At 35.6% G+C, this 27426-nt stretch overlaps 3 protein-coding genes across 6 annotated transcripts; 1 reads left to right on the forward strand and 2 right to left on the reverse strand.

Annotated features, from left to right (window-relative positions):
* Positions 1 to 778: 778 nt before the first annotated feature.
* Positions 779 to 12063, forward strand: LOC138320740 (flavin-containing monooxygenase 5-like). 3 transcript variants are annotated; one of them, XM_069263915.1, is made up of 8 exons: positions 779 to 797; positions 2223 to 2327; positions 7750 to 7859; positions 8194 to 8408; positions 8789 to 9088; positions 9370 to 9924; positions 10647 to 10812; positions 11253 to 12063. In XM_069263915.1, exons 3-8 carry the CDS (start codon positions 7751 to 7753, stop codon positions 11504 to 11506), a joined length of 1599 nt encoding a protein of 532 aa, XP_069120016.1. In that variant the 5' UTR covers positions 779 to 797; positions 2223 to 2327; position 7750; the 3' UTR covers positions 11507 to 12063. The 3 variants fall into 3 exon arrangements, with proteins under 3 accessions (XP_069120016.1, XP_069120017.1, XP_069120014.1); XM_069263913.1 differs by lacking the exon at positions 779 to 797 and having other exon boundaries at positions 2110 to 2327; XM_069263916.1 differs by lacking the exons at positions 779 to 797; positions 10647 to 10812 and having other exon boundaries at positions 2105 to 2327.
* Positions 12010 to 19271, reverse strand: LOC138320741 (uncharacterized). 2 transcript variants are annotated; one of them, XM_069263918.1, is made up of 7 exons: positions 19169 to 19271; positions 17000 to 17055; positions 16638 to 16765; positions 15626 to 15775; positions 14681 to 14727; positions 12957 to 13023; positions 12010 to 12143 (listed from the first exon to the last, which is right to left on the reverse strand). In XM_069263918.1, the coding sequence occupies exons 2-6, from the start codon at positions 17041 to 17043 to the stop codon at positions 12958 to 12960; spliced, it is 435 nt and encodes a 144-aa protein (XP_069120019.1). In that variant the 5' UTR covers positions 17044 to 17055; positions 19169 to 19271; the 3' UTR covers positions 12010 to 12143; position 12957. The 2 variants fall into 2 exon arrangements, with proteins under 2 accessions (XP_069120019.1, XP_069120018.1); XM_069263917.1 differs by having other exon boundaries at positions 12946 to 13023.
* A 989-nt stretch (positions 19272 to 20260) lies between these two features.
* LOC138322121 (uncharacterized) lies at positions 20261 to 27038 on the reverse strand. The gene is made up of 6 exons (XM_069266179.1): positions 26935 to 27038; positions 24762 to 24817; positions 24400 to 24527; positions 23374 to 23523; positions 22347 to 22475; positions 20261 to 20334 (listed from the first exon to the last, which is right to left on the reverse strand). Exons 2-6 carry the CDS (start codon positions 24803 to 24805, stop codon positions 20261 to 20263), a joined length of 525 nt encoding a protein of 174 aa, XP_069122280.1. The 5' UTR covers positions 24806 to 24817; positions 26935 to 27038.
* Positions 27039 to 27426: the final 388 nt, after the last annotated feature.

Consider the following 27426-nt stretch of genomic DNA (forward strand, 5'->3'; position numbering starts at 1 on the left):
ATTGTGAATTTCATGGCCCAAGCATCTCGGACTTTCCCCTGAGTAGGGGGTCAAATCTATTATAGTTTATATTGGAAAAACATATTTATGAGCATTATTTGTTTAATTTTCATAGGAAACAGTCAAACTTGGTTAGAATTATTACCCTGCGATAGCATTTCAGCATCTTATCCATATTGGTAATGGCCAACCCCCAGGGGTAAATGGGCCGGGCCAAAAGGGGTCAAAATGACTAAAATTAGAAAAAAAACTATTCTGAATTCACAGATTTGATGGAACCAGATACTCTTCATAGATTGAAAAGTCGGTTATAAAATCACTGACTGGTTTCAAGGGCCTGATGGGTCAATATATATATATATATATATAGTGTTTATATGTCTTTTTTCATTCTGCATCCGAACTCAGGTGATCGCTAAGGCCCATGGGCCTCTTGTTTACTTTCTGACTTACCATAAAATACACATATTGGTTCGAATGGAACGTAGATAATACATATACTAATGGAAATTAACCGAATCAATAATACTGGCGAGGCCAGACAGTGATGTCGACGCCAAAAATTATATATAGTGTATATACTGGTCAAAGTGACCTCACTGAGAACCTTATATATATGAACTAAGCTTTATCCTCGTAGCCTTAATTAATCTGTAAATATTTTATTTCTTGTATTAAGATTAGTGGCTTGGCAACACGAGGACCCGTTTTAGGACATGACCTAGTGACCTTGCAGTGCATACATTCCTCGCATACCTTTACTGGGTATATACAGTACCAATGGTCAGTTGAAAAAGGTATGCGGAACACAAGATTTAAAAAAAATATTTTGCTTTGAAATCCCCTGTTAATCATTCGCGCGTTATGCATCACAGATGATCACTAGAAAGACACATTTACAGAAATAATTATGGATATAAAATTAAATTAAAATTATTTTTTGATTTTGTCGGTTGTGCTCCATATCTTATTACATACTCCTGGGTGTTTCACAACACTCAACTAATCAATTAAAAATATAATAAATTGTTATATCGCTGTCTATGTTGATATTACTAAGTAAAACATCGGCATTCATTATATAGGATAAACACTTACTGTGATATCTTTTAATGAAACTACAGAGTTTAAATCAGATTCAAATCAGAATAACATATATTTTCAAACAGACGTTAGTCTAAGGGAAGCTTACCAATCAAGTAAACAATTTGACAATATCTGTCATTGTTTTATAGCCATTTAGGTTTTTCTATTCAGAAACTTTACATTAGCGGCAATATTTCAAACATTTTATGGTTGACTACCAACCTGATAAAAGTGTTTATAAATATAGTTGGCACTGTAGTTTAACACAAATGGATCGATCAAATTTGATTTTTTTTTCTGTCTAAAATCAATTGTATTCTTTAATCAGGATGATTTACATTTCTTTAAAAATGTTTTGTGTTAGGAAGAAAATGGTTTGTATATAAAACTTCAAACTCTGCATAAAGATGTAATTTTAGTATGACAAAGAAGTAATTTACTGGCTTCATAAAGAAAAAAAATAGGATTTAATAACATAAGTGGAAGGATTAAATATCAGACATACTATGAATACCAGGGTCAACAATCGGCATCAATTAAAGAAAATCATGATTTGATAGTTTACGTTTCCATTAGATATGTGAATTAAAAATTATATTGCATCACTATGATAAAACTAGTGTTGTTTAGATAATGACATTGTACATGTAGGTGTATTAATTAGTAATGGCATCATCATATCCACACAAAAATATATAATCATCATTTTTGAACATGTGAAATTAAATTGGATTTTCTTTGAGAAATTAATTTTTTTTGCTGCTGGTTAAGCTGCATGTTTATGACTGTTATGACCTGCGCCTAAGTGCACTTATTAAGTGGTCCCAGACTTCGTAATCTCGCCATAGTGTATCACGAGGTCACTGCGTGTACATAGGTTTGAGACACTATTCCCCTCAGTAATACACACGTATATATATATGTAGCTTCTGTTATTGGGGCAAAAGTCATTGCTAAATCTTTAGGATTCTATATTAAAAATATTTTGTAATTGACCTACGTACTAAGTGTTACATGTTACATGGTTTATATTTTTGGAAGAGCAGTGATTGAGATAATGACCATATGTGACCTTGGGTCTGGAATATAACCGTGCGCTACAAAAGTTAACCAGTGACATTGTACGATGTTCACAGCTGACTAGTCAGACTCTCTAGGAGCCATTATTCCACTCGGCAGGCAGCAGTGACGGACCATCCTCCTCGTGTTAGCTAGTTTCTTTGTTTGCCCAGAGGATTCAGGTAGGGTTCATATTTTACTGATACTTAAATTATACATACTTTGTGATTATAAAAATCAGACAAAATACGTTGCTAAAATGTGCTTCGGTGTCTTGTAGTCTCAGATGGTAAGACATCATTATCAAAACATTCCTATGACGTCATCCATTATGTACAACATATGTTTCACTATCCAACGGTGGTCAGTTTGATAGTTTACTAGTCGTCAAATATCCAAAAGTGCTAATCTAGTGATAATTATGCATGGTTTTTAAGCATTTATAAAAAATAAAAGACTTTGAAACGGCCCTCGATAGGTGTGTTTTCTCTGGCCTTTTCTGCACCAACGAGTTGTTTATCAAACCTATCAATAAAAAAAAAAACAATCGGTGATGGCCTTAACACTCTGAAACTGAATGTGGCACATATGTAATTACGTATTATGATTTTTTAATGATATCAATGATTCATAAAGCAATTAAAATGTACATGTGTTGCTATACAATCCATATATATGTGTTTACATTCTGAGACTTGATGTTTGGTGACTGAGTATTTTGAGACATAACTAAAATGACGTTGTTGGGTTCAGTATCATTCAAATTGTGGTGACATAGAACACATGCTACTAGCTAATTAAAGTTATATGTGCTGTGTTAAGGTTTTAAACGTGCATGCTTTGAGTCGATAACAAACACTACTAAACTTAGGTATACGATGTAAAGCAGTGTGTCTGGCGTCATTTATTGTAAATCGTGCGGATGAATAAACTTGTCCAATGAATTCAACTCCATTGAATCAAGCATAAAACTTGTATAGGAAGGTATACTCTCAAACAATGGTGCGCAAAAATGTGTGTAGTGGGCGTATCGTTCTGGTATAAATTTAAAGATCGGATTACTTTTCTGTATTTCAATGATGTTTCAATGGTTTCTGTATACTACATAACAATAAAGACTTTACCGCAATGCTAAATAGTCCTATCGATGCCAATAATGTATAATAATTGTCTTCTCGTCCCCTAACAACATAATATCCTTTTTATGAACGCTATCAATTGATACTGTATAATACACATACTAACAATAGTTCTAAAAATAAAATAATTTTCGCGATCCCTGTTTGCCATGTGCTCTCCGATAAAATACTCACAATTGTTTTTCGATAGACAGATTACAGGTATGATTGACGGATTTTTTAAAATACAAAATGAGGGAAATCAAGATTTTTCTCCCCTTTCCTCCTCTACTTCGGACGAAGTTCTCGAGCACATGTGAGTTTATATGCATTGTAATTCCTATTGGAGAATAAAACAATTGATGGTTTTAATGCTTTCCTTATATATCGGTAATCATTGAATACCCGAATCTTTACTTTAGTATAGCAATTAAGTACTATTTGATATTGTTTATTATCACTAGTAAATATGAAATAATATGTGTCCACAATATTAAACACCCAGCACAGCTTTAAATAACAGTTGATATAATTATCATTAAATAGAGAGGGTTGCATTGGGGGTTTACTCAAATCTAAAAAAGCCTATTGTAAATATCCTTACTAAATAATTAATACAATACTGACATGATCACTTAATGTTCGATATGAGATATATCAACTTGTCGAAACTGTATTATAGTCATAAATCAGTTCATAGTTACATGCACAAGATACATTACTGGCCATTTTGCTTGATACACCATGGCCAGGTGCCACCTGACCTATCTAGTGTTTCCATAGATACATAATACCTCTTTTGCATAATAATAGAAATGCTTTTTGAATGTGAATATGTAGGAATTGTAATATTATATTTTTACAGAAAACTCATCGGAATGATACATTTATAAGTCAATAAGCGATGAATGGAATGGTAAAATATATGCTTGTAATAATGACAGTGGCTATCAGGGCTCGACTGTCTTGATGAGTAATGATATTAAACATTGTGTTATGAGTATTGAAGGATTGGGTGTCAGTTTTTAGCCCACCATCAACAGATGGTGGGCTATTCAAATCGCTTTTTGTCCGTGGTCCGTGGTCCGTCTGTCCGTCCGTCCTTCCGTCCTTCCGTCCGTTAACAATTCTTGTTACCGCTATTTCTCAGAAAGTACTGAAGGGATGTTTCTCAAATTTCATATGGAGGTTCCCCCTAGGGCCCTAGTTGTGCATATTGTATTTTGGGACCAATCGGTTAACAAAATGGCCGCCAGGCAGCCATCTTGGATTTTGATAGTTAAAGTTTGTTACCGCTATTTCTCATAATGTATTGGAGGGATCTTTCTCAAATTTCACATGTAAGTTCCCCTAGGGGCCTAGTTGTGCATATTGCATTTTGAGACCAATCGGTTAACAAGATGGCCGACAGGCCGCCATCTTGGATTTTGATAGTCTAAAGTTTGTTACCGCTATTTCTCAGAAAGTACCGAAAGAATTCTTCTCAAATTGCATGTGCAGGTTCCTCTAGGGGCTTAGTTGTGCATATTGCATTTTCGGACTGATTGATGAGCAAGATGGCCGACAGGCCGCCATCTTGGGGATTTTGAGAATTAAAGTTTGTTACAGCTCTTTCTCAGAAAGTACTGAAGGGATCTGTCTCAAATTGCATGTGCAGGTTCCCCTAGGTCCCTGGTTATGCATATTGCATTTTGGGACCGATTGATGAACAAGATGGCCGACAGGCCGCCATCTTGGATTTTGATAGTTAAAGCTTGTTTCCACTATTTCTCAGAAAGTACTCAAGGGATCTGTATCAAATTGCATGTGCAGGTTTTCATAGGGGTCTAGTTGTGCATATTGCATTTTCGGACTGATCGTTGAACAAGATGGCCGACAGGACGCCATCTTGGATTTTGATAGTTGAAGCTTGTTACCACTATTTCTTAGAAAGTACAGAACGGATATGTCTCAAATTTCATGTGCAGGTTCTCCCCTAGGTCCCTGGTTATGCATATTGCATTTTGGTATCGATCAGTGAACAAGATGGCCGACAGGACGCCATCTTGGATTTTGATAATTGAAGGTTTTTTTCCGCTATATCTAAGAATGTTCTGAAGGGATCTGTCTCAAATTGTATGTGCAGGTTCTTCTAGGGGTCTAGTTGTGCATTTTGCATTTTAGGACCGATCGGTGAACAAGATGGCCGACAGGTAGCCATCTTGGATTTTGATAATTGAAGTTTGTTACTGTTATATATCTCAGAAAGTAGTCAAAGGATCTTTCTCAAATTTCATGTGTAGTAATATGTAGTAAAAGCTTGAAAAGTAGAGAAAATATCCCTCTTTCCTTTGTCAGACAAAGATCGTTCTTAGGTGGGCGCCAAGATCCCTCTGGGACCTCTTGTTACATGTTAAATTAGTAATGATAAGTAATGATAGTAAACATTGTGTTATGAGTAGTGAAGGATTGGGTGTCGGTTTTTACATGTTAAATAAGTAATGATAAGTAATGATATTAAAAATTGTGTTATGAGTAATGAAGGATTGGGTGGTCGGTTTTTACATGTTAAATTAGTAATGATAAGTAATGATATTAAACATTGTGTTATGAGTAGTGAAGGATTGGGTGGTCGGTTTTTACATGTTAAATTAGTAATGATAAGTAATGATAGTAAACATTGTGTTATGAGTAGTGAAGGATTGAGGGGTCGGTTTTTACATGTTAAATTAGAAATGATAAGTAATGATATTAAAAATTGTGTTATGAGTAGTGAAGGATTGGGTGGTCGGTTTTTACATGTTAAATTGGTAATGATAAGTAATGATATTAAAAAATGTGTTATGAGTAATGAAGGATTGGGTGGTCGGTTTTTTACATGTTAAATGAGTAATGATAAGTAATGATAGTAAACATTGTGTTATGAGTAGTGAAGGATTGAGGGGTCGGTTTTTACATGCTAAATTAGTAATGATAAGTAATGATAGTAAACATTGTGTTATGAGTAGTGAAGGATTGGGTGGTCGGTTTTTACATGTTAAATTAGAAATGATAAGTAATGATACTAAACATTGTGTTATGAGTAGTGAAGGATTGGGTGGTCGGTTTTTACATGTTAAATTAGAATGAATGATACTAAACATTGTGTTATGAGTAGTGAAGGATTGGGTGGTCGGTTTTTACATGTTAAATTAGAAATGATAAGTAATGATACTAAACATTGTGTTATGAGTAGTGAAGGATTGAGGGGTCGGTTTTTACATGTTAAATTAGTAATGATAAGTAATGATAGTAAACATTGTGTTATGAGTAGTGAAGGATTGAGGGGTCGGTTTTTACATGTTAAATTAGTAATGATAGCAAAGCATTACATGTAGGTAACTTTTATGCACCTAATGTATTGAATGATATGCTAGATTTATTTTCGCTTAGTTAATTCAAGGTTGGAAGGTTTGGGCGGTTATATTTTAATGGGTGGTGGTTATAACACTTCTCTTTGTTCTTTTGATAGAAGTGGAAAACTTACCATGTAGAAAACAAATTTGTTAAAATGATAAAAGATTTAATTGACACACACATAATTTGGCTGATTTGTGGAGGAGTAGAAATAAACAATGTTCTTTTTTTCCACGTAAACAAATTAGAGTGATGTCTCAAAGCAGGATAAATTATTTTATTGTTTCTCGTGACCTTTTTTAATCATAACCAATTTGTGTATGACAATGACTCTTCTTTAAGTGATCATGGTATGATATCACTAAAAGTTGAATTTGATGACGTAGATAATAGTCCGGGACTTTGCGTTCTTGATTATAATTTTCGTTTTGAATAAATGTATGTCCTAAAAATCAAAGGATAATTTCTGTTAGGAAACAGGATAAAATATATAATACATCTACTTTAATTTGGTTCGATAATCTAAAGTATGAGATTAAGTATGTATCGCAACTGTACGGTAAATCTAGGCGGAAAAAAATCTATTCTGACTACAATGAAATTCAGAATGAATCGAGTTATTTATCTGCAAAACTTGTGGATGGTCAGAATGAGTGGTTTCATTAAAAAAGCAGAGAAATAAAATCGGATCTGGAGAAATTTGAAACTGAGAAATGTCAAGGGGTTATCTTAAGTTTATTTTCTTCTCAATGAACCTTTAAAAAAAGATTTTCACCGAAAATTAACTTGATATAGCTAAACTGTTGAATTAAAAAAGAGTGAAATTTACCTCTCTAACAATTTTCTTCAAAAACTGTACTAATTTAGGTAGCGTCATGTTACAGTTTTACCATATACATTTAAAGTACCACTATGTTGAGTTTATGTTAATTTTATGAAAGTAGATTGTGCATTTTGAAAATATGTAAGTACATATATTTTGTTTTTATTATAAGCTAAAACACACAATTGTTAATGCATTTCCTTTTCAGTCGAAAATATTTGAAATCATTGTTCATGATCAAAATTTACCGATAGAATGTGATAAATATACTTCTGTTTTTTTTTACAGTATGAAGCGAGTAGCGATAATTGGAGCAGGTGCTAGTGGTCTGCCTGCAATAAAGTCGTGTATAGAAGAAGGATTAGAACCCATCTGTTACGAAAAAGCAGATCAACTCGGTAAAATTCGATTTGTATTTTACAATACAGTTATCATCTCTGTCATCTATTGTCTCAAAAATTTCTTAACTATTTATATAAAACAGTGTTTTGGTTCCATTGTTAGATTGGAATTTGGTAATTAAGTTTAGTCAATTACTTCAAGTTATCATCGCATTAAACCACTGGCACAGTCCATTTTCAATCATATAATTTTAGCACGTTAAGTATTTGTCATTTAATAAATAAAACAAAATGATAATATCAGTGTATTCCCTTAGATAAACATTTTACTACATGTATTCCCCTTATATCTTTAATGTACTAAATGTAAAAAAAAACAACGTCTATTCAGGTGGGCTGTGGAATTATACTGATGAGGTGAACGAAGACCAACCGTGTGTTATGAAATCCACTGTAATCAACACGAGTAAGGAGATGCTAAGCTACAGTGACTTCCCTGTACCTAAGGACTATGCCATGTTTATGCAGCATACATACGTTCTCAAATATCTTCACCTGTACGCTGAAAAGTTCGACCTAGCCAAATACATCCACCTAAAAACCGAGGTAATCAACATTGTATAATTTAAGTTTTCATAACACATTTTTTTTACATGTATTTGTCTTCTGAATAACGATTAGGCTTTTTCTTCATTAACTGATAATAGGAATAGTTGTCGATTCTTGGACATACATATTAAAAATGAGATTTATTGTTGTCAAGCATTCGAAAATACAATAATATGATTTTTTTTAAACAATATCTAAAGACAGCTATTGTCTTCAGGAACCAGCTTTATGTTCGATTTATTTGGTTTCTACGACGAGATTACAAAAATAGTACATCTACTTGTAATCAACCTCCTTCATTATATTAAAGACTATGTGATAGTGACCTTGTATCTGTCGAGAGAAGTAGCTGAGACGATATCTGGTGTTATATCTAGGTGCAGTCTGTAGTGATGGCTAACGATTTTGAAACATCCGGTAGATGGGACGTTACAGTCAAAGATATACCAAGCGGTGAAATAAGTACGAACACTTATGACGCAGTTATGGTCTGCACTGGTCAACACACATACAAGTACAGCCCAGAGTTCGCTGGAGCCGATGAATTCAGCGGTAAAATACTGCATTCCCATGACTACCGCGACTCTCGAGGTTATGAAGACAAGAATGTAATCGTGGTCGGTGTTGGAAACTCCGGGGTAGACACCGCTGTGGATCTATGTAAAACAACCAAAAAGGTAGACTAATTAGTATAGCTCGCCTCTTATTAGTATCAGGCATAGTGCTCATATATGACTAGGTAGTACTATGGGAGATAACTCGTTCAATACATAGCCAAAATCATTCTTGATATCAGTTATGAAATCAAATGACATGGTTCTAGCATTCACATGCCCCGAACTGAATTACTTTACTTAAGCTATTGGTTATAAGCTTTCACTCCTTATGTTTTATTTCTTATGAAATGTCATTATAATCATATAAACCCGATAATTAAAGTCTTTTTGATCTCTCACAGGTGTATCTTAGTACTAGACGTGGTTGTTGGGTATCAAAGAGGATAACAGGAAAGGGTCTACCTAATGACATGGAAGCCTACAGGCGGTATCTGTTGCTCATCAAAAAACATCTTCCAAAGAGTATCCTGGATTGGGGAATGATTCGGAAAAGTAACCAACAGTTCGACCACAAGGCTTACTCCTTAAAACCTGATCATGGCTTCTTTTCTCAGCATCCGACTATAAACGACGATCTGCCTAATCGAATCGCAAGTGGTACGATCGTAGTGAAACCAAACATCAAACGTTTCCATGCCAACAGAGTGGAATTTGATGACGGGACGACTTTAAATGACATCGACGCCGTAATACTGGCCACTGGGTATAAGTACAAGTTCCCATTCCTTGATTCGTCACTGATAGAGGTGAAAGGGAATAGAGTGGACCTGTACAAGCATCTGTTCCCGCCGAATCTGAAACACAACACCCTTGCACTTGTTGGTATTATGCAGCAGATTGGAGCTGTGTTCCCTATATCTGAACTACAATGTCGCCTGTCAGCAAGAGTTTTCAAGGTGTGTAACAATGTCTTTTTACTTTAATTATGATTTCTCACGTTTATTATTTTTTAAAATGTTAATTTCATTTTTTGAAAACGTTTATTTCATTTTTTGAAATTTCTAAATTGCATTTTGTATCCACATGACAAAGTGTGATTTTTTATATTTAATTATAGATATCTGTCAATCTCACTGGGCTATCTATAACATATTTATATATATATAATCGGTGCCTTGTGAGTTTTCTTTGTTAATGCGTCTGGTCCGAGTTTTATTTCATTGGTAAGTTGTTTCTTGTGATCATTTTGTATACACGATCATATATCGATCTATTGACCGCTATGAAATATGAACCTTTGTGTTTGCTATGCTCAGTTCAGACTCTCTTCAGGTTTTTCTACTTGCACACGACGGTCTCTTGGTAACGCCGGTAATGTTTGGTATATATCTGTGAAATTTGAAATGTATTTCACTACATGTTTTTTTTTCTTACTAGTGTATTTACACCATGTAATATATTACTGTAAAATATACTGTTGCATGTTGTTTAGAATATAAAAAGGTTTTTTTTTTTCAAATGTACATTATGTTGGGAGTAAACTCCACTTAATTTAAAGTTATTTTATTTTCGTTTTTATTTGTCTCTTTTTTGTTGACTTGTGCATAAATTTGACCTCTCTTTCATCTTGTGGAGTTTCATTTTACTTTGCAGTGACACACACTTACCACATTTTCAGGGGGATATCCAACTGCCCTCTAGTTCTGAAATGTGGGATGACATCAACCAGAAAAGGATGGTTATGACCAAGCGATTTGTCCAATCAAATCGGTACACTATGAAGGTAGATAGTGTACCATATATGGATGAGCTTGCAGAGCTTCATGGATCAAAGCCAGATTTATGTAAGTTTTGAACCTTTATAAACCTCCTATACCCGCGACCTGTAAAGTAAGACTTGGTAAGTCAATGATATGGGTTATGGATCCCGGAAACGTAGCCATGAATCTATCATGGTGGTTTAATAAACGATTGATTTCTTTCCAGCATAATCCACAAAATAATTATATATTCCGTTGACGCCATGCATCTACAACACAGCTATCGCAGCATAGCATCTGGTTGTGCTCAGCTAATAAGAATTTTAATTTCAGTATTGTCGACAGCCTCTTGATCGTTAAGTATATTTCCGTAACACTGTAATCAAACATAACAGAAACTTTCTTTCTAGTGAAAAGCCAAAAAGAAATTTTGCTCACTCAACCCAGTGGTTGGATTGAAATTATATTTATAATTCTGGACTTAAATGTAAAAGTGTTAAAGTCCTATTTTTTGCCTTTCGCAGATCGCCTTGCCATGTCCGACCCGAGTCTGGCGTTCAATTGTTTTTTCGGTCCATGCACACCCTACCAGTTCCGGTTGGAAGGTCCCTGTCCGTGGGACGGTGCCCGTGACGCCATACTGACCCAGTGGGATCGTACGTGGCACCCAATGAAGACGAGGCCAACAGGTCCCTGTTCCTGGACGGAGTCGGCAGACACCTTCGTGTACACTATAGTGTGCCTACTGATGGCATACATAGTCTTTGTAATGTTTTGATGACGAGCTTATACGGGACTACGATACTCTGCTGAACGATTCTTAAGGATGAATATAGTCAGGTGAAAGACTTCCATAGGAAAAATTTTATCTGATTAACCACCTTCTTGTGAATTGACCAATCAAGCCATTGATACTGTCTTGAGGGACTTCCTAAATCATACAAATTGCGAAGAAGAACTTCACTATGGAATTGATAATTAAGATGGCAAACTTCCCATACATATATATGTGAAACAGAACATTGTATTTGGAATCTGTGTGCTGTTAAGGAAGAGTATAGTTTTGTTTACTCAGTTATGGTTGAAGGGAGAGAAATCTCGTATATAATAACGTCAAACAACTAACTTATACAATATGTATTAACTTTAGTACTTAATTGGTGTCCTGTGATACAGCACGGACGGTTTGTTTGGTGAAGAATGCATAATGTACATATGGATTATAATTACAAAACAGAAAGCTGTTAAGATTGTATATTATTATAACTCTTGACACGTTCGTTTTGTATTATGAAGATCAAATTTTAATCACATTAAAACTGAACATTAACTGAATTTGAAAACAATGTGTGATTAGTGTAAAACTGATATTCGTCTGATTTATTTTTCTAAATCAGACTTCAGGTAACTGCAGCCTACAAAGACAAAAATAAAATATCTTAAATATGTTGTCTACACTCATTTAGGTAATTGACTTAAACGTTATCACAACATGAAATAGAAGTATTACGAATTAAAATTTCTTTATCTACTGGAAATCACAGAAAGAATATAGGAAGAGACTAATATACACCGTTTGATACAATGTATCCATGCATACATATTTACTGATTTGTTAATGTCTATGTAGTCTGTATATTAAAAAAAATACATAAGACTACAGTACCCTGAATCGGATCAGTACTCAAAACGGACCACTTTTTGTTTATATAATACTGGCGGATGCATTAATTAACAGTGATTTATTATAATTATGAATACTTTTGTTTTTGTGTTATGTCAACTCACACTAGGGAAAAGTAACTTTGAAATGTTAGGGATTATAGTACGTTGTTGACTGTATCAAAAAATATCCAATGCGATGTATAGTTTCTATCAGCTGTTAGGAAAACTGTGCCTATAGAAAACAATGTGTCATTATCAATAATTATATATTACATGGATTGATATGTACATTTTACGAGTCCATTAATCTAACACTCTTTTCGGGATCCGGTTTGGGTATTCCGATAAACCACATGTCCCAAATAGTGATTTTAGAACGTTATACAGCTAATTCATTCGGGTATTCGATTTCACTACACTCTCCGATACTGTATTTAAGCTAGATATAATTAAAAGCAATAAAGAGGGACGTCTTGTTTGATGATCTGATATGGGTACTTTCACCTAAAAAGAAAGTTTGATGTGAATTCAGATTTATATCTCACGGCTTACCGAACACTGACTTTATGATTGTTGAAATGGTGGTAATCCGATCAAGAAGCCGTATTTATTGATGGCGTCAATCATGACCTACAAAAGAACAAAGGAAGGTATCGTTTGTTATTGTATCAATGAATGAAGCTAACTTTAGAGTTTCCTAAAAAAGATGTCGTAACAAATTACAATTTAAAAACTGTTTCGAAAATAACACTTCTAGGTTGAAAGGTCGTAGTCATTATTTCAGTACGTTTTGTATGTAATCAAACACCTCAGTAAAAATGCAAACAACTGTTTAGACCCCTAGCGTAAGGTGGCAAACTAGTACTATATGTACAGTAGGCGGCATATAGGACCATTCAATTGTCCCTCAATCATAACCGCAGTTGGACAATTACTTAAAGCACCACTCAATCTTCCGCAGAATTTGATAAAAGTTCATTTTGACATATCAGTTTCTTCTTGTTTGCTACCATAGTAATAAGCGGTTTCGAGTCGGTCTGAAATCCAAGATCACGGTATTCACCTGTAAAACACATTTGTAACTTCACGTGTTCCATGGGACTGTCAATTAGTTAGCATGAACAGGAAGGACATACATGTACTTGCGCAATCACAATTTTCCAATACAGGACCTATTTCAATTTTCCCTCAATATTCATGAGTGGGATTGAATAAAAACTGCCTTGAATGATCCTGAGATGGTCCTGATTAAAGGTTGAAAATTCTTGGGTTAGTCATATACCAAAGATGGCCTCCACAACCGCCCTCTCAAAAAAACAATGCATTTTAGTGTCACCATAGTGATTCAGCTCAATATTGCATGAAATATTTCGTACTAATTGCTACTCATACGTTCCCAAAAGTCTTTTATAAAATCAATATCATGGTCAGTCTTAATATAAAGTGGAACTTGGTTGATACGAACTCGGATAATTCGACAACCCGGCTTAATACGAAGTACTTTGACGGTCCCGGCCGAATTTCCTCTTTATATTTTTTTTTTTAAAAACTCAAATATTCGGATAATACGAAGTACATTTTGGGTCTGAATGACAAAAATCACACATAAAAAGTTCGTATAACTAGAAATGAGATTTTTTGGACAACGAGATCGCCGAAAATACCGATTTCTTTTTCATAAATCTGCCGTAGAACGGCATTTCAAAATATACATATATGTTTTCTTGTTATAATTTTGCAACTACCATCGGTGATTTTGACATTTCTCTTCTTCGTATCGTTTTACGACATGGAACTAGTTTATTTATACCAAGTAAAGAGATAGTCAGTAGACATTAGAACTCGCTTAATTCGAACACTCGGATAACTCAAAGTTTTATCTCGGTCCCATCGAGTTATTAGTAACAGAGTTCCACTGTAGTTTATATGAACTATTTTGTTGTTGCAAGATAGAGTCAAATGACCTTTGGGGGCCTCTTATTCATTCATCAATGGGTTATAGAGAAGCTGAGATGTTTGTGTGCATCTTTGATAACTTCAAATCAATTTCAATAGAAATCCATTCATTGAACTCCATTAATGGCCATTATCTTCAATCGGCGTAGGATTAAAAAGAAGTCTTAAAATCGAAAAAAATGCGCATTCAATGATTTTTTTTGAAAAGTCAAGAAGTAGTTTTAATGTTCTGCGCAGACAAATGAATACTTGGATTATAGTTGACTATTATTTTTCTCGGATTATCAAATTGATATGTAATGTTATGACTATGGTGTAAGCTGGCACTTACTTGGGTGTAAAAGGTGTCAAATTCCCTGCGGCTCACTATGTTATCTCCTGGAAATAAAACATTAATAAAGACAAATCAGATACATATATGTTAGTAGTGAAGACTATGACGGTGTAGATACTATTTTGACTGTCTAGCTGACACTGACTGTAATTGTTATATTTCGTATTTCGGCATATTACAGAGAAGCCTCCCTTGTGGGTAGGTTTCCATTATGACATTAATTTTTTGTCAGCGAAATATACGACGTTTCTTCTGGAAAATAAATAACGTTAGGGTTGCTAACACATGACGTCACTATCAATACCAACCACAAAGGCAGGGAAATTGTAAGGTTCAATGCTCATAAGCATAAATAATATTAGTGTAGACGTTTACATTTTGGACCTCTCCGCTATAAATCGCCAGATATGACTAAAACATGGGATTTTTGGCGAACATTTTGAAAAACCAAAAAATGGTGTTCGCCAGGATTGTAATTATTTCTTAAACCATACGTCCTAAATTATCTTCGATACTCCAGGGGTTACTACCACTGACGTTATATCACTAATATTGCAATAAAGAACGGCAATATAATATCTTAACTTAGTATTAAGACTTGTTAACATGTATATTTAATGGAGTTTTAAAGTAAACAGCATTTATAAATATGGGAAAATATAGTAACGCTACTCTGTAGCAGAACCGTTTTGATTTAAATATACTGTCAACATTACATGGTGGTTTCCCAATACGCCTATTCAATCTTTACATATTACAGAGTAAGCTCCCTTGCGTGTAGGTATTGATTGTGACGTCATTATTTTGTTATCGCAATTCACGTCGTTTTCTCCGAAAATTATGACGTTACGCTCGCAAACACATAACGTCACAATTAATACCTTCCCGCAAGTGCAGATAACTCTGTAACTTGTAATATGTAAATACAGAATTTGTACGTACCGTTAGAATCCATAACAGCATACTGTCCGTACACAGAGGAGTCGTCAAGGAAACCATCATCGTCATGGTCGAGTTCTAAGAACACTATCCTGGTGTAGGTATGGTTTGTGGAGCGTGACTCGAATTCATTCTCGCTTATTTTTCCATCCTCTTTTGGAGTAAAGATAGAACAGAGAATTCAGAAATAATATAGATATATCAATGGAGTAAAGATAGAACCGATTATTCAGAAATAATATAGGTATAACATATATAACAATCGACTAATGGTAGAACATGGCACTCAGAAATAATAATTATTACCTGTATTAGAGGGTGACAATGCCTAGTGTCATCGCTAGTTTTGACGGTTTTAAAGGGATAACCGGCAAGGTCCGGACTTGATAAACCAATCAATTTGCAAATAGATAGCTTCAAACAAAATTTCGAAGCGTCGTTTCAAATATACAAAAATGGCGTCGAAAAAGAAACTAATACGTGTATCGCGCGGTTTTCGCAGTCAAAAATACGCTATCATCCATTGCATGGGTATTTTGGGATTGCTGCTGTGTGATATTGTGAAATTTCAAATATCTCTTGACCAATCAGAATGCAGGATTCTCATTTTAAGTTAAGTTATAATAATTTAGATATTCTTAAAAATAAACTGTTTGGTTCTCTATGGTAATATTTATATCAAACGAATTGAAACCTTGATGTCAGGTCGGATTTTAGTTACACATCTAAATATTGAGAACACACCTACACATAATAGCTCACCCCCACACATACACACAAACAAACAAGAAAGAAAGGCAAAGAAGAAAACTGGTACCGGGGAAGCGAAAGTGTTCGCATATTGCGACAACTATATCCGTCAATAACAAACGGCATGCTAAAATAAAAATATAAAAGAAATTGTTACAGAATGGGAATAAATACTCGTTAAGGCAAATAAATCCCGTGTTCGGGATTGCCATTCAAAATGTAAGTACAACAGTACGTTACAGACGTACATGAATCAACCACTCACTGTTAAAATCGATATGGTGGTAGGATTCTAATAGTTCGTCAAGCGCTAACAGGCCATCTTGGTTGGTATCGACTGCAACGAACGAGTGGTCGACGGCCATCAGTATACTGGCCATGGTGTCGAGAGCCCTGTGGACAGAAAACCATCAATGTTATTTCCTTTTGAAGTCATACACAGTGATTCAGATATCCTGAGGAGCGCATGTACAAATGATACATTGCTAGAATGTTCCAGCATCTTTACATTTAAATGGAAATCTGAGATCGCTTTAAAGTCGCTAATGTCGAGTAACAACATACATATCCGAAATCACAAATCAACAATGGTCTAATCTCAGATAGAAACAATGAACATATACTTACGCGAAAGCAGAGCATATTCCAAGAATGAAAATAAACAATTGCATTGTGTCTTTAATCTGGAAAAATGCAGAAAAAGATGTTAAAAATTTTACTTTATCGTCAACTTTAAGTCCACGATTTCCAACCAGATTTAGAAGAGTGACGACGTCCTCGATTACTAACCGGGTTTGGCAGGCTGACGACGTCCTCCATTACTTACAAGGTTTAGAAAGGTGACGACGTCCTCGATTACTAACCAGGTTTAGAAGGGTGACGACGTTTTCGATTACAAACCAGGTTAAGAAAGGTAACGACGTCTTCGATTACTAACAAGGTTTAGAAGGGTGACGATTTCCTCAATTACTAAAAAGGCTTAGAAGGGTGACGACGTTCTCGATAACTAACTAGGTGTGGAAGGGTGACAACGTTCTCGACTACTAGCCAGGTTTGGAAGGGTGACGACGTTCTCGATCACTATCCAGGTTTAGAACGGTGATGACGTTCCCGAATACTGACCAAGTTTAGAAGGGTGACGACGTCCTCGACCACTAACCAGGTTTAGAATGATGACGACGTCCTCAATTGCTACCCAGGTTTAGTAAGGTGGCGACGTCCACGATTACTAACCAGGTTTAGAAGGGTGTCGACGTCCTCGATTACTAACCAGGTTTAGAAAGGTGACGACGTCCTAAATTGCTAACCAGGTTTAGAAAAGTAGCGACGTCCACGATACCTTACCATCTTAAGAAAGGTGACGTCGTTCACGATTACTTACAAGGTTTAGAAAGGTGACGACGTCCTCGATTAATAACCAGGTGTAGAATGGTGACGACGTCCTCGATTACTTTCCAGGTTTAGAAAGTGACGACGCCATTGATTACTAATCAGGTTTAGAAAGGTAACGACGTTTCGATTCCTAAATAGGTGTGGAAGGGTGACAACGTTCTCGATTTCTAACCAGGTTTGGAAGGGTGACGACGTTCTCGATTACTATCCTAGGTTAAGACGGTGACGACGTTTTCGAATACTAACCAAGTTTAGAAGGGTGACGACGTCCTTGATTACTAACCAGGTTTTAAAGGGTGTCACATACTTAATAGCTAACCAAGTTAAAAAGGGTGACGACGTCCTCGATAACTTAGCAGGTTTAGAAAGGTGACGACGTCCTCAATTGCTAATCAGGTTTAGAAAAGTGGCGACGTCCACGATACCTTACCATCTTAAGAAAGGTGACGTCGTTCACGATTACTTACAAGGTTTAGAAAGGTGACGACTTCCTCGATTCCTAACCAGGTTTAGAATGTTGACGACGTCCTCGATTACTTACCAGGTTTAGAAAGTGACGACGCCATTGATTACTAATCAGGTTTAGAAAGGTAACGACGTTTCGATTACTAAATAGGTGTGGAAGGTTGACAACGTTCTCGATTTCTAACCAGGTTTGGAAGGGTGACGACGTTCTCGATTACTATCTAGGCTAAGACGGTGACGACGTTCTCGAATACTAACCAAGTTTAGAAGGATGACGACGTCCTTGATTACTAACCAGGTTTTAAAGGGTGTCACATTCTCGATAGCTAACCAAGTTAAAAAGGGTGACGACGTCCTCGATTACTTAGCAGGTTTAGAAGGGTGACGACGTCCTGGGTTACTAAAGAGGTTTGGAAAGATGACGACGTCCTTAATTGCTAACCAGGTTTAGAAAGGTGGCGACGTCAACGATTACTTACCCTCTTATGAAAGGTGACGTCATTCTCGATTACTTACAAGGTTTAGAAAGGTGACGACGTCCTCGATTACTAACCAGGTTTAGAAGGGTGACGACGTTTTCGATTACAAACCAGGTTAAGAAAGGTAACGACGTCTTCGATTACTAATAAGGTTTAGAAGGACGATGACGTTTTTCATTACAAGTACTAACCGCGTTTATAAAATAATATAAAACATGTTTGTTGAAGGTTTGGCAATGAATTATTTATATTAATTGTGAGCATGATTACGATTCAGGAGATATACATTGTAAAGTGTAATTATTTTGGAAATAAAAAACAATAAAAAACAAAAGATATATAAAAACTCTAGATCGAAGTAATACACAACAAATACCAATAATAAATGCTTATTCTAGGACAGAGGTCCCGTCCGTTATAAGAGATAGGAAGAGGTATAGATCGTTAAAACACTACTAACCTTCTCTGTGACAAGCACCACAATCAGACGTGGTCGTAAGGAGTGACCGGAGATACTTATACTGTAGTGTTTATCTGGGTATAACACCTTCACGTCACGTTACTGTCAATACAACCTTGTTTCGAAATGTCAAGTCTAAGTTCACGGGAACGCACCTTGTGTAAGCTAAAGATAAGTTAAACGACATAATATAGGTTAAAAATCATGAACTTTAGTAATACCGTACAGTCGGTCACTTTTGTAAAATTGCTATTTTATCGTGAAAAAATTAAAGTAGCTAGTATCTTTACTATCATTTTTATTACATAAATGGTATTTTTGGCGTAATCATTATTGGGATCATAATGCCGGGTAATGTCAATAATATTATAAACAATTATATATACACATGAGTACATGTATATAAAGGCAATCTTGGCGTTCAAAACACTTTATTTAACCAGAAGGCACTAGTACCTCTTCTGATTGAGAAAAAGAGTGTGTAAGTGATAATGTATTTTGCAATCTGTCTCAGTACTGCTATCCATATGGAAAAAGCAAATAAAAATAGTTTCAAATGAAAAAATAATTGAGAAATATAAAAAAATATTATATTGTATACCAGAAAAGCCTGATCGTAGATTAAAGAAATTATAGAATTTGTTTTGCTCGTTTTTATTCAAAATCCCTATTTTAATACGTGAAATGAAGACAAATGAAGATAGAGGGCTGTCTGTTGGGCCCAGATATCGAAATACAAATACTTTTACGTAACTTGATAAAGCACCGTATTTTTTTCTTTAAAAGTTGTCAAAGAGTATTAATATTTAGGGTCTTGGTATAGCAGAATACTTATCAGTGCCTGTGATAAGATATGTGGTTGTGGCCTAAATTTGTGTTTGTGCTGGATAAGAAACAAATTTTTTAGAAGGTTAGGTTATGATTATAACAAGGAACACAATACAAATCAGCAGAATTCAGCAAAGATAAGTCTTTGGACAAAATGCCAATTTTTTTGAGATATATTTGACCACAATGACCTTCATCCAGAGAGCTATAAGCCGAATATCTAACTTTTTGTCCTTCTCTTATTGAGAAGTTGTTTGAAGATTTTCACATCTTGCCATCTCTGTTCTTGAGGTAGCCTGTCATCCCAGCATACTGCAGGCCCAGTTTCAGCATAATTCCTTAAACCATAAACTCATATGCTAATGTTTCATTTGCTAATGCATTGCAATGATACAAATTTTGTAATATCTTCTAATTTTCAGTTTGAATTGTCATAACATGTGATATTGCAGTGATTAAGTTAAGTGCTGGCATTAAACAAACGGATAATATCATTTCTCTTATATATTTGATAAGTTTGATAATATTGGTCTTTCGGTTTACACTGTTGTCGTTAGATAGTTTGTACTGAGATGGTCCCTCAATTACACCGACAGTTAACCATTAATCGATTCCAATTGTTTACATCATGCGAAATCAGAGGCTCTTCTAGAGTTTGGTCCCTTTATTCGTAAATTACTCAGGATTTAAGTTCCTATCAACAATAAATAGATAGTGATTATCCTATAAATTGATATCCAGATTATGAGATTATTAAAAGATATATCTGGCTTCAAATATACATTTAGCCATTCACAGCTGGATACACAGTAAGAAAGTCCTTTATTTTTTTCATTTCATTTATTGTAATGTATTCGGTAAACAAAAAACAAAACTCCCTCTGCCTGTTTATAAATTGTCACTATTTGAACATTTGCTTTCTTCGATGACTCATACGCGCCTTGTCAATATATACAAACATAGTTTTGACAGTATTTTCACACAAACGTTGTCAGCAACAGCAAAAGCAGTCGAGTTTTGTCAATTGCTGTACAATTCTTTTTTTTCGAATTCGGCAATGCTTTTACTTTATTTTGTCAACGTTGTGTTTGGCCCTATACGCCTATAACTTTTTTACCTCGCTGGGAAACGAATTAATTCATTATGTATGCATAGAGAATAAGGGAAATTATACCCTCGAGATCACGAAATATGGTAAAACACTCGGCATGCCTCGGGTTTTACCACATTTTATGACCCCCACGTGTGGGATACCCCTATACTCCATGTATACATATGGAAGAGTCTTATAATCTTACATTACTATCTTACGTGGGCAAACTCTATAAATAATAGTGTGATATGAGAGAAAAAATCAAATCCTGTACTAGAATGTGTCCACCCAAGTTAGGGAGTGCAAACAGTACTGCAAACAAACACGTCACAGATAAAATGTACATATCTAAACGCTTTAATAAGTAAGTTTAGGAAAAGTTCGAGATTTAGGAAAATGAAAACAGAGAGTGGATACAATAGACGTTAACAAAACTATACATAAAGGAAACATTTACTTCTAAATATAAAGTAAACAAACATCTCATGTACGTTTATATCTATATTTAACTTTGGGAAATAAATACAACAAACCAGATATTTGTTATATTTTTGTACGGTGTATCAATGATTGTATTGACGAGACGAAGTCACGAACGAGACAGAACCGTTATCTCTAATGGCCTTCTGCTCCTCACGGAAACATTTTATGAACTAGAGTGTTGTAGTACCGAGACTTGTCTTACAATAACATTGGAAGTCTTAAAGTGTGTTAAACAAATTCTAATCAAGAAAACAAATGGTGACTGACAAAGCAACATATGTTTTCTTGTTATAATTTTGCAACGTCTGGTCGGTGATTTTGACATTTCTCTTCTTCGTATCGTTTTCGACGACATGGAACTAGTTTATTTTATAACAAGTAAAGAGATAGTCAGTAGACATTAGAACTCGCTTAATTCGAAACACTCGGATAACTCAAAGTTTTTATCTCGGTCCCATCGAGTTATTAGTAACAGAGTTCCACTGTAGTTTATATGAACTATTTTGTTGTTGCAAGATAGAGTCAAATGACCTTTGGGGCCTCTTTATTCATTCATCAATGGGTTATAGAGAAGCTGAGATGTTTGTGTGCATCTTTGATAACTTCAAATCAATTTCAATAGAAATCCATTCATTGAACTCCATATAATGGCCATTATCTTCAATCGGCGTAGGATTAAAAAGAAGTCTTAAAATCGAAAAAAAATGCGCATTCAATGATTTTTTTTGAAAAGTCAAGAAGTAGTTTTAATGTTCTGCGCAGACAAATGAATACTTGGATTATAGTTGAATATTATTTTTCTCGGATTATCAAATTGATATGTAATGTTATGACTATGGTGTAAGCTGGCACTTACTTGGGTGTAAAAGGTGTCAAATTCCCTGCGGCTCACTATGTTATCTCCTGGAAATAAAACATTAATAAAGACAAATCAGATACATATATGTTAGTAGTGAAGACTATGACGGTGTAGATACTATTTTGACTGTCTAGCTGACACTGACTGTAATTGTTATATTTCGTATTTCGGCATATTACAGAGAAGCCTCCCTTGTGGGTAGGTTTCCATTATGACATTAATTTTTTGTCAGCGAAATATACGACGTTTCTTCTGGAAAATAAATAACGTTGGGGTTGCTAACACATGACGTCACTATCAATACCAACCACAAAGGCAGGGAAATTGTAAGGTTCAATGCTCATAAGCATAAATAATATTAGTGTAGACGTTTCCATTTTGGACCTCTCCGCTATAAATCGCCAGATATGACTAAAACATGGGATTTTTGGCGAACATTTTGAAAAACCAAAAAATGGTGTTCGCCAGGATTGTAATTATTTCTTAAACCATACGTCCTAAATTATCTTCGATACTCCAGGGGTTACTACCACTGACGTTATATCACTAATATTGCAATAAAGGACGGCAATATAATATCTTAACTTAGTATTAAGACTTGTTAACATGTATATTTAATGGAGTTTTAAAGTAAACAGCATTTATAAATATGGGGAAATATAGTAACGCTACTCTGTAGCAGAACCGTTTTGATTTAAATATACTGTCAACATTACATGGTGGTTTCCCAATACGCCTATTCAATCTTTACATATTACAGAGTAAGCTCCCTTGCGTGTAGGTATTGATTGTGACGTCATTATTTTGTTATCGCAACTCACGTCGTTTTCTCCGAAAATTATGACGTTACGCTCGCAAACACATAACGTCACAATTAATACCTTCCCGCAAGTGCAGATAACTCTGTAACTTGTAATATGTAAATACAGAATTTGTACGTACCGTTAGAATCCATAACAGCATACTGTCCGTACACAGAGGAGTCGTCAAGGAAACCATCATCGTCATGGTCGAGTTCTAAGAACACTATCCTGGTGTAGGTATGGTTTGTGGAGCGTGACTCGAATTCATTCTCGCTTATTTTTCCATCCTCTTTTGGAGTAAAGATAGAACAGAGAATTCAGAAATAATATAGATATATCAATGGAGTAAAGATAGAACCGATTATTCAGAAATAATATAGGTATAACATATATAACAATCGACTAATGGTAGAACATGGCACTCAGAAATAATAATTAAATACTACCTGTATTAGAGGGTGACAATGCCTAGTGTCATCGCTAGTTTTGACGGTTTTAAAGGGATAACCGGCAAGGTCCGGACTTGATGAACCAATCAATTTGCAAATAGATAGCTTCAAACAAAATTTCGAAGCGTCGTTTCAAATATACAAAAATGGCGTCGAAAAAGAAACTAATACGTGTATCGTTTTCGCGCGGTTAACATTTCGCAGTCAAAAATACACTATCATCCATTGCATGGGTATTTTGGGATTGCTGCCGTGTGATATTGTGAAATTTCAAATATCTCTTGACCAATCAGAATGCAGGATTCTCATTTTAAGTTAAGTTATAATAATTTAGATATTCTTAAAAATAAACTGTTTGGTTCTCTATGGTAATATTTATATCAAACGAATTGAACCTTGATGTCAGGTCGGATTTTAGTTACACATTTAAATATTGAGAACACACCTACACATAATAGCTCACCCCCACACATACACACAAACAAACAAGAAAGAAAGGCAAAGAAGAAAACTGGTACCGGGGAAGCGAAAGTGTTCGCATATTGCGACAACTATATCCGTCAATAATAAACGGCATGCTAAAATAAAAATATAAAAGAAATTGTTACAGAATGGGAATAAATACTCGTTAAGGCAAATAAATCCCGTGTTCGGGATTGCCATTCAAAATGTAAGTACAACAGTACGTTACAGACGTACATCTATCAACCACTCACTGTTAAAATCGATATGGTGGTAGGATTCTAATAGTTCGTCAAGCGCTAACAGGCCATCTTGGTTGGTATCGACTGCAACGAACGAGTGGTCGACGGCCATCAGTATACTGGCCATGGTGTCGAGAGCCCTGTGGACAGAAAACCATCAATGTTATTTCCTTTTGAAGTCATACACAGTGATTCAGATATCCTGAGGAGCGCATGTACAAATGATACATTGCTAGAATATTCCAGCATCTTTACATTTATATGGAAATCTGAGATCGCTTTAAAGTCGCTAATGTCGAGTAACAACATACATATCCGAAATCACAAATCAACAATGGTCTAATCTCAGATAGAAACAATGGACATATACTTACGCGAAAGCAGAGCATATTCCAAGAATGAAAATAAACAATTGCATTGTGTCTTTAATCTGGAAAAATGCAGAAAAAGATGTTAAAAATTTTACTTTATCGTCAACTTTAAGTCCACGATTTCCAACCAGATTTAGAAGAGTGACGACGTCCTCGATTACTAACTGGGTTTGGCAGGCTGACGACGTCCTCCATTACTTACAAGGTTTAGAAAGGTGACGACGTCCTCGATTACTAACCAGGTTTAGAAGGGTGACGACGTTTTCGATTACAAACCAGGTTAAGAAAGGTAAACGACGTCTTCGATTACTAACAAACTTTAGAAGGGTGACGATTTCCTCAATTACTAAAAAGGCTTAGAAGGGTGACGACGTTCTCGATAACTAACTAGGTGTGGAAGGGTGACAACGTTCTCGACTACTAGCCAGGTTTGGAAGGGTGACGACGTTCTCGATCACTATCCAGGTTTAGAACGGTGATGACGTTCCCGAATACTGACCAAGTTTAGAAGGGTGACGACGTCCTCGACCACTAACCAGGTTTAGAATGATGACGACGTCCTCAATTGCTACCCAGGTTTAGTAAGGTGGCGACGTCCACGATTACTAACCAGGTTTAGAAGGGTGTCGACGTCCTCGATTACTAACCAGGTTTAGAAAGGTGACGACGTCCTAAATTGCTAACCAGGTTTAGAAAAGTAGCGACGTCCACGATACCTTACCATCTTAAGAAAGGTGACGTCGTTCACGATTACTTACAAGGTTCAGAAAGGTGACGACGTCCTCGATTAATAACCAGGTGTAGAATGGTGACGACGTCCTCGATTACTTTCCAGGTTTAGAAAGTGACGACGCCATTGATTACTAATCAGGTTTAGAAAGGTAACGACGTTTCGATTCCTAAATAGGTGTGGAAGGGTGACAACGTTCTCGATTTCTAACCAGGTTTTGGAAGGGTGACGACGTTCTCGATTACTATCCTAGGTTAAGACGGTGACGACGTTTTCGAATACTAACCAAGTTTAGAAGGGTGACGACGTCCTTGATTACTAACCAGGTTTTAAAGGGTGTCACATACTTAATAGCTAACCAAGTTAAAAAGGGTGACGACGTCCTCGATAACTTAGCAGGTTTAGAAAGGTGACGACGTCCTCAATTGCTAATCAGGTTTAGAAAAGTGGCGACGTCCACGATACCTTACCATCTTAAGAAAGGCGACGTCGTTCTCGATTACTTACAAGGTTTAGAAAGGTGACGACTTCCTCGATTACTAACCAGGTTTAGAATGTTGACGACGTCCTCGATTACTTACCAGGTTTAGAAAGTGACGACGCCATTGATTACTAATCAGGTTTAGAAAGGTAACGACGTTTCGATTACTAAATAGGTGTGGAAGGTTGACAACGTTCTCGATTTCTAACCAGGTTTGGAAGGGTGACGACGTTCTTGATTACTATCTAGGCTAAGACGGTGACGACGTTCTCGAATACTAACCAAGTTTAGAAGGATGACGACGTCCTTGATTACTAACCAGGTTTTAAAGGGTGTCACATTCTCGATAGCTAACCAAGTTAAAAAGGGTGACGACGTCCTCGGTTACTTAGCAGGTTTAGAAGGGTGACGACGTCCTGGGTTACTAAAGAGGTTTGGAAAGATGACGACGTCCTTAATTGCTAACCAGGTTTAGAAAGGTGGCGACGTCAACGATAACTTACCCTCTTATGAAAGGTGACGTCATTCTCGATTACTTACAAGGTTTAGAAAGGTGACGACGTCCTCGATTACTAACCAGGTTTAGAAGGGTGACGACGTTTTCGATTACAAACCACGTTAAGAAAGGTAACGACGTCTTAGATTACTAATAAGGTTTAGAAGGACGATGACGTTTTTCATTACAAGTACTAACCGCGTTTATAAAATAATATAAAACATGTTTGTTGAAGGTTTGGCAATGAATTATTTATATTAATTGTGAGCATGATTACGATTCAGGAGATATACATTGTAAAGTGTAATTATTTTGGAAAAAAAAAAAACAATAAAAAACAAAAGATATATAAAAACTCTAGATCGAAGTAATACACAACAAATACCAATAATAAATGCTTATTCTAGGACAGAGGTCCCGTCCGTTATAAGAGATAGGAAGAGGTATAGATCGTTAAAACACTACTAACCTTCTCTGTGACAAGCACCACAATCAGACGTGGTCGTAAGGAGTGACCGGAGATACTTATACTGTAGTGTTTATCTGGGTATAACACCTTCACGTCACGTTACTGTCAATACAACCTTGTTTCGAAATGTCAAGTCTAAGTTCACGGGAACGCACCTTGTGTAAGCTAAAGATAAGTTAAACGACATAATATAGGTTAAAAATCATGAACTTTAGTAATACCGTACAGTCGGTCACTTTTGTAAAATTACTATTTTATCGTGAAAAAATTAAAGTAGCTAGTATCTTTACTATCATTTTTATTACATAAATGGTATTTTTGGCGTAATCATTATTGGGATCATAATGCCGGGTAATGTCAATAATATTATAAACAATTATATATACACATGAGTACATGTATATAAAGGCAATCTTGGCGTTCAAAACACTTTATTTAACCAGAAGGCACTAGTACCTCTTCTGATTGAGAAACAGAGTGTGTAAGTGATAA

The sequence above is a fragment of the Argopecten irradians genome, chromosome 4, assembly GCF_041381155.1.
Source record: "Argopecten irradians isolate NY chromosome 4, Ai_NY, whole genome shotgun sequence".
Classification (NCBI taxonomy): Eukaryota; Metazoa; Mollusca; class Bivalvia; order Pectinida; family Pectinidae; genus Argopecten; species Argopecten irradians.